Genomic DNA, 8356 nt, shown 5'->3' with positions numbered 1-8356 from the left:
GCCTGAGGCTTGATTCATCTATTAACACAACTGTTAAGTGAAATATGTGCTTCCTAGATGAATTTATGTATTTTTTCTTCATAGTTTTTTTTTCTTATAATTTAAAGAGACTTCCTTCAAAGCAAGCTGTGATTATGATATTGGAAATTTAGCTTTCATTTGGCATTTAAGGAAAGGGAGAAAAAAAATTAACAATCACTCAAAAATAGTGAAGACTAAACAGATTGTTAAATAAGCCTACAGCCAAATTACAGAATTGTGAAAAGCTGGGTAGACACAAAAGGTAAAAATGAGGAACTAGTAAAATAATATTTGGAATATATACAACATGTTACTGTTAATTCTTTGAATTACTAAGTATATTAAATTCCACTAGTAACAAATCCCTGGTTTCAGGCATGGAATCTGCCTCACAAAATTTCTCATGTGGCATTAAGTGTAAGATTATAATTTTGCACGTAAAGAAATGGAGAATTTCAGGTTGAACCTTATACTGTCACAATAAAGCATAACTATCTGGTTTCCGTAAGAAGCTTTAGAGCATACATACAAATGCTCACGTACTCCAAACTGTATGTATCCTCTGAACTTATTATTCCAATTTAAGATAGTCTAAGTGCAGCCTGCTACATATATTGACTTTAGAAATAAGATAAAAATATTCCAGGTAAAAGCTTTATGAAGGTTATAAGATGAGACAAGCGTACCTCTTTGTACGTGCTAGAATTCTCCAAGTTATCATTATTTTTAAAAATTAGATAGCTTTAAAAAAAAAAAAAAAAGACATGCAATAGGCTTAAGTGAAACTTGCATAAAAATTTGGGAGTGAGAGAAAACAAGGGTTCCCCCTGAAATGCTAAAGCTCGGCTACGTATACAGGACAGCCTTTCTGTGACAGATCCGTATCCCGTATCCCCACCTCACCCAGTGACTGATGTAGGCCAAAGGAGCACGCTAAGGATTTAGAAGCTTTCTGCACAATTTAGCGCTGGTACAGTGGTACAGCAGGGACTGCTGGTGAGGGCAATAACACTAAGAATTGAACGATGGACAGAAGTCACATTTATTGTGCATTATCTAACCTGCCTTCTGAACAAAGCGGAAAGATAACGTTGTTTCGTATAACAACACAGAGAACTGTAGCAAGCGGTAAGTCTTTCTTTGGAGCTCTTATTCCATTTAAACAGTAGCTTCTGATGCATGACAGAGTTGAAATATGCTGGGAAAACAGCCTGAGGGAAACTAGCTCATTATTGATAAAGAAGGACCCGCATGAGTCTGCTCCTGTCTGAATAATATTCTTGCAGTTTCCAGACAAGTATTAGCAAGAATCAATGAATTCTAGCATCTCTGCTAGTAGAACTAAATTGCCATTATTGTATTCCGTGTCTCATGATTTGAGAAAAAGCAATACAAAAGCGCCTTACACCACCTATTACCACCTTTTCTCAACATGGTTTCTAGGTAAAAACCCTAAAGCACGCTTGACAGCAATGATGCAGGCAGTTAAGATCTCTACTAGGTATCAGTATTCTTGACACAATCTGCCATTACTGAGCTCTTTTCCATGAGGTCCAAATTAATTTACAGTCTAACCTGATCTGCATTTTATATTCTTAGTTCTTGGGCATTTACAGTCTCAATTTACTGCTTCCAAAACAGGCAATTTTGCCCATTATATCCTCACATATCACAGAGTATCTCATAAAGAGGGCATTTGGAGGTTTACAAGATTTTTTTACTTTATTTTTGTAAATCTGTCAATGGATGGGCATCTTCAAGATAAACTGAAGTCTTTAAAAATACCATCTATACATATACCCACATGGACATGGTGTGTGTGCATAGAGTCTACCTTTGATATACAGATAATACCTCTCTCAAAGCATTTTGCTGCCTGGCCTTAGATGATTTTGGATGCTCATAAAATTTCACTTAATTAAACTCAAAGTATAGGTTTTCCATTTATGTGAGCAGCTTAGTATCTCAGAAAGTAAAAAAATAGCTCTTGGGAGACAGGACACATGATATACATAAGGAAATGTTCACAAAGGGAAACAAACCCTATCTAACACTTCTCATCATCTACTTCCCTTGAGCCTCCAAAGATCCTGTGGTGAATCCACTTAACTACAGCTTGCCTACACTTTTTTAAAAAAGGAAAGATTAGCTCTGCTTTTCACACTGGGGAAAAAACCCACCAAACAAAACATCCAAACCCTACTTAAAGCTGCCTTGGATATGTATTAATCCCAAGTAAACTTTGGTTGTGCACCTGCTGAAAATCTGTCACTATGAGTTAATTGGATAAACCCATGCACTCAGCACATCTTCCTGAGATGTGCAAACCTCCTGCAGTTCTGCTAAACTTGGACCCCACTTCAAAATGACAGATCAAAACGTAAAGGTGTGCTTTAATAAGGCATACACTTTGCTTACCAGTAAATGACTGTGGATGCCCTAGCCAAGTACTAGTACCTACACATTTAAAATACCCATAAACCAAAATACGATCGCATTATTCAAGCAGTTGAAATCAGCTGTAAAAGGAAAAACAGGTGGGTTGGGGTTTTTCAAGTCTGTTTTGCACAATTCATCCTTTTTATTCAACATGTTTTCTTCTTTTTGCATTTTGATGTGGCATCAACTCTGCTGCCATTCGAGTTTTGAAGCTTGTGAAATTTTTCAGATCAGTTTCTTGACACTGGTAACATGCATTCATTCCTTTCCTACCTTCACTTTTTCATGCGTATAGATATTACACTGGGTGTAGTTTGTCCACGTCCTGTTGCTTTCTGGGTGTCTAAACCAATTCCCACTCGGATCACAGATCTTCGTAACTTTTTCTACAGTCAAAGTAGATGGAAAGAAAAACAAAAAAGAAAAAAAGAAAACCAAAACACTCAACACTGAAGTTCTACTTCCTGATGCCTAGTATTTAATGAAAAAAATATTGACAAACAAATGACAGCTTTATTAATATGACTAGAGAGACATTGCTTGTTACTATGAATTCTGAGAAACTAGAGGGCATTGCTTTTGCTTGGCAAGAGCAACTGATAATGTGATTTTCTTAAGAATACAAATACATTTCCCTCCTCCAATCCAGTAAGTATCAAAACCTATCAAACTAACTGTTAGAGAACTACCAAACCAAGTGACAAGAATATTTAAATGACTTGTTTAACACACAACATGCAAACTGAAGTCTGACATCCTACCACTGTAAGTAAGGATTGGAGAGGCAAAAAAATACCAGTAGAGAAACTGCTCAAGAACCAAACTGGAAGATTTCTGGGACCACATGATTTCTATTGTCAAATAGAAAGAAGCATGAAAGGACCCTGGGAAATACCAAATGCAGCAGAAAGAGACAAGAGTAGAAGTCTATGACATTTTCCATATGCTCACAGATGCCAAGTGTAGCCTACCGAAACAGGAAAAGATTCACTTGTTGGAGAAACTCGTGTTGACTTCAACTGCTAAATTGAGGTAAAAGAGCAAGTCATATTTCTGCTTGTTTGTCAGAGTGAAAAGCTCATCTCCAAGAGGAAAAAAATGTGATCTAACTTCAATTTGTATTTCCTAGTCTACAGAGTCCCTCAAGGACATATTTCAGAAAAGAAAATAAGTAACTTAGTTTTCTAAGTGAAAAAGGGAAAATGCAAATAATGGGTTTGGAGTTACTGAAATTCTTGAGCATTAGTGATTTGAGTGGGGCAAACAGGAGGCACCAGGCACCCAAAACCTCATTTTATTAAGAAATATGCTGATATAGAAGCTCATGCACACTTACCTGATGGGTTGAAATCCTGAAAGTAGTCAGGACAACGCTGTACTGACACAGTTCCAGCAGCAACATCACTCCAGCACAACCAGCCATCCCATGTCCTGTTACAGTAAGGACCTGCAAACAAGTAGAGACCTGATAATAAAACAACCATCCTTCTTTCAAAATAGTCTTTCAAAAGCAAAATGTAAGACTATCTAAGGTAAGTTTCTCACTTGCAGCAATGAGAAAAAAAGAAAACAGAAACATAAGATTTAGCAATAGTTAATTAAAACTCCACTTAATAGAAATAGTTCCCTATATGTACATTTCCTCAAACAGGTTTTTAAAATCCATCATTCCCCTTGAAATTGTCTACGTCTACAAACCACAGATCTAGAGCACAGTAGGCAAAAAAGCCTAGATCACTTCAGACCAATTAATGCACTTTTTAACAAAGAGCCTTAAGTTTGCAAATATCATTTTACTGAATTTATTTACATTTTGGATGTATACCAAGCCTATACACATGTTGACTGGTTAGTTGAAAACACGGTGGTATCCTAGAAGCCATTAGAAAGCCTGGCTGGGGGGCAGCCACAGCTCCTCTGCCTCAGGGAGAGCTGAGCCTGCAGCAGTCACTGTGGACAGACACTTCTCCAAGCACTCCAGGGACAGTGAACCCAGTGTCCCTCAAGAGCCTGTTTCAATGCCTCACTGCACTCATACAAATTTTAACATCTAAAATCTCCCTTGAGAATGAACTGGAGTTTTATAAAAAATCCTTTTCCATGAGGCAGGCAGAATGACTGACCCTCTCTACAAATCTGAAGACGTTTGTAGCATCTTCCTTCAGTTTTCTTTTTAAGACTTACTAATGCCCCCACCATGTCCAAGGCTGGCTGCATTTTGCATTTTTCAAACATCATGTAATTCCTCCTCTTCTCATCTGAAGAACTCATTTTCCAACTTCTCCTATTCCTTCTGAAGCTGTGATGCCCCAGGCTGAACATTAGCTTCCACTGTCATACTCATCTCCATTTCTGACCTCCAGACATTCAGTTCCTCCAAAGAATCATTTTAGAAGAAAAAAACCCTCATTGTAAAAGAATGCAATTACCTCTTCAAAAGCCATTCAATGTTTCCAGAAGTTATAAGGTCAGAAACAGAGAATACAGAAACAGGTAGAGTTACTGAAGTTAGCTCTGAATGAGTTATCAGAAAAAGCATTAGTGACGCTAACACAACCCTCAGAGCAGGGAAATTATGTGTATCACAATACTTTCAATTTTTAAAAGCAGATGTGACCTGAGAGACGGAGGTATTACAAGAGCATGAAATGAAAGAAAGTGGTAAGATTAAATCAGTCATCATTTTTTAACCTGGATATCTATTTAAATTAACATTTTCTAATCTCATCAGAAATAAAAGCTTTGTGTTATATAAGAAGTGGTGCTATGGGCATGCAATACAACAGATTACTGGGGGCAGGTAATACAAAGGTTATGTTATCTTCATGAATCCCAAAGCGATGTTTGCAAAAAAATTATACAAATAACAGTTACAGCCTGAAAAATGATTGCTACCAAGGCAAGAAATTAATATAAGTAAAGGATCCTGATTTACTGTGATCATATCTGTTGACCATTTGCCTTTGTAAAACCTTATAAGAAAATAATCTCTACCTTCTTTCCTATGAATAGGATCTTGCATAATTTTCTGGTAGCATTCATACTGTGCTGTCATAATTTTATTCCGTGTAACGCTCAGTTGGCTGAAGTCCTCTGTCATGTTCTGATGCCCTTCAGATGGTATAGCAGTGGCAAAAAACTAAGAGGAAAAAAACTACTTTTAGCAAGTCAATATAAACTTCTTAAATGTTAATCTTCTTAAATATTATATTTTTGGTATTATTTTGTTGAAGGAAAATGATCTTCAAATCTTATTACTGACAACATGATTTTGTGGTTTTCTGGTTAATTTGGCAATTCTTCTTACTACTGAATCTTGACAAATACCTCCTGAATGAGCCTGGGGGAGTACGAATCAGCAAGATTTATAAATAATAAGAGAAAAATGCGTAGAAAGCACTGAGACAGTCAGAAGCATATAAACAGTTTTTGCAAAATCCAGTAGAAAATACCAACATTACATTAGTCTAAAAGGCATTTGAGTCAGGCCCAAAATGACCCTTTATGAAAAGAGACTTTGCTTATACCATATGCACAGAAGCTTTTGGCTTGTTCAGAGCTATTTGGTTTCTCTATAGTCTTGTGAACCCTCAGAATACAAAAAGGTATTCAAAAGAGATGACATCCACTTTTATGGTTATTAAAATCTAAAAATAACCCAACCAAACACCTTTATAAAGTAGATCTTGATCAAAACCTAACCTTTTAACTGCATTTTTAAAAGAAGTTAATTATTTTATGGGAAGCCACTAAGCTTCATAGAAAAACAAAGCTGCAAATTGAAATACTGTACCACTGTCGTACAAGGGGTGAAATGACAAGTTCCGAGGATGTCCTCTGAATCTGAGCTGGATGTCTCCTCTGTTCTTCCTAGGGTCTGCATAGTACTGCTTGTACAACGCTTTTCAACTGTTACCGTAAAGTTCTCTGCTGGCAAAGGATATGCTGGGTTCAGCAGAGGTAAATACTATTTCTGTTCCTTTACCACAGGAATTAAAAGGAGAACAGAAGATAGATAAAGATCCCCCTGTGCAGAAACTACATCTGAACACAAGATTAGTTGTTTCTCCCTTTCCATATTAATAATTTCTATAGTATGCTGTACACACTTGTTAAAACAGGAAGTGGTGAAATAAATTCGTAAGACTCACCATAGTCATCGATAAGAACAGCAGCAAAAATACAATCCAGTTTTTTGTCATTTTTATATCTGGTGCAATGAATTCTGTGTTGTGGTGCAATGAACTCAGACTGCAATGGAAAAAAAAGTAGGAAGAAATTTAGTAATTCATGAAAGACAAAACTGATAAAAGACTTCATATTTTCTTTCTGAATTAAAACAAATCAATGGAGGTCCTCTCAATTTTTATTCATGCATATTGATGCCATGTGATATACATGGAGATGTACAATATGACATGAAAAACCTGCACTCAATTCACCAGCAGTGAATTCCAGCAGCAGGGTTCTTCCTGCACTGCTGCGTCCGTTGCCTCAACTAACACCAATTCTCCAGAGGGTTTGCCTCAGTCAGGTAGCTGGTATCAACTCTAACAGATATGCAGCAATTGTCCCTAAGATACGAGTTGACTCCTTGACATAGCTGCCTTTGGGCAACCACAGCAAACAGCAGTGCAGTTTCCTCTAAAGTAGACTTAGGCTTTCACAAACACACACAATTATTTCCTGTTCTCTTCACACCAGCTGACACTTGATTTTGTCATTTCTGGAAAAACTGATCTGGTAAGTAGCCACTTTACCTTAAAGTTACAACTTGGCAAGGATGACAAGGGCAACGCAAGAATTAATTGTGAGCTCTAAAATTGTGTATTTGCAGTAGCTGTAAACTAGTTACCGTATCTGTAGTTTGAAGAAAACAGAACTACTCAAACCAGCTAGAATTGTCTTGCAGTGCAAACTATTCTTGCAATTGATTCTTGAAGTGTAAAATGCACCTAAACCATAAAATATACAGAATTATTTATTAAGGACCTAGACCATCTATTAAGCATAACCCTGTTCTGACAACTCCCTCAAAAGGAAGGGAAACGTGTGAGAGACTTATGCAGTATTTCACCGTGTCCTGAAGTATCCTGAGACCACAAGGCTGAGCCTCCAATTGAGATAAGGGCTTCTCTTCTGCTCGCGTAGTAGAAAAAGACCTCTCCAAATTTAGATTAAGTTATTACAACTAAACAACCCTTCAAATTCTAAGTATCTCGCTGTACAAGCATTAATGAAGCTATTATCAGCCAAAATAAAGGGAACTACAGTTTAGCTCCCTCATACAGATTAATTAACTACAAATAATACGCTGCTACTTAAGATACCAAACTCACATACCCCAAAGGTCCCTCATATACCTAGCATAAAGATCCCACTGCTATCAACTCAAGAGGGCTGTTGGGAGCAGAGTGCCTACACACAAATCTACCTCCTGACCCAAGACACATTCTCCCTTGGATCACACTTGTTCCTGTCTTTGGAAGTTTTTCTCATCCAGCAGTCATGTCCTACAAGAGACTGATGGATGACAAACAGCTGATAGTACATTGGCCAGCAGAGGTAGTTTTACAAAAAGCCCATCCTTTAAAAAAAAAAATCTGTCTTGTTCACAAAAAGCAGGCATTCTATATCTACTTCTTTTCCGCTTTTACACTGAGACTGGGTCCTCTTAACACAACTGGAATACAATAAACAGCATTTTGTAGGATATACTGACTACAAAATGGGAGATCACTGCTGTTCATTGTACAGAAGTACTTCTGCAAACGTAAGTAATGTGTTGTAGAATCAGTTACTGTTGTGCCTGTTTAACCCAGACTAAAACTGTATCAGTAATCTCCCCCTATTTTGACCACTGGCATGCAATCCTCTAACAGTGATTGCTGGAAAT

The 8356-nt window shown here is 37.2% G+C and overlaps 1 protein-coding gene across 1 annotated transcript in view; it reads right to left on the bottom strand.

Moving 5' to 3' along the window:
* CALCRL (calcitonin receptor-like) overlaps window positions 1-6662 on the bottom strand; it is a 27255-nt gene extending 20593 nt beyond the window's left edge. The window contains exons 1-4 of the mRNA XM_010288521.1: window positions 6612-6662; window positions 5455-5599; window positions 3797-3907; window positions 2734-2846 (exon numbers count right to left, since the gene is read on the bottom strand). Coding sequence (XP_010286823.1) covers window positions 2734-2846; window positions 3797-3907; window positions 5455-5599; window positions 6612-6662 — 420 coding nt within the window. The remainder of the gene's footprint in view (window positions 1-2733; window positions 2847-3796; window positions 3908-5454; window positions 5600-6611) is intronic.
* Window positions 6663-8356: the final 1694 nt, after the last annotated feature.

Source organism: Phaethon lepturus, unplaced genomic scaffold (genome assembly GCF_000687285.1).
Source record: "Phaethon lepturus isolate BGI_N335 unplaced genomic scaffold, ASM68728v1 scaffold6506, whole genome shotgun sequence".
Taxonomy (NCBI): domain Eukaryota; kingdom Metazoa; phylum Chordata; class Aves; order Phaethontiformes; family Phaethontidae; genus Phaethon; species Phaethon lepturus.
Note: the sequence above shows the minus strand (reverse complement) of the source record. Positions and strands in the feature narration are given on the sequence as shown.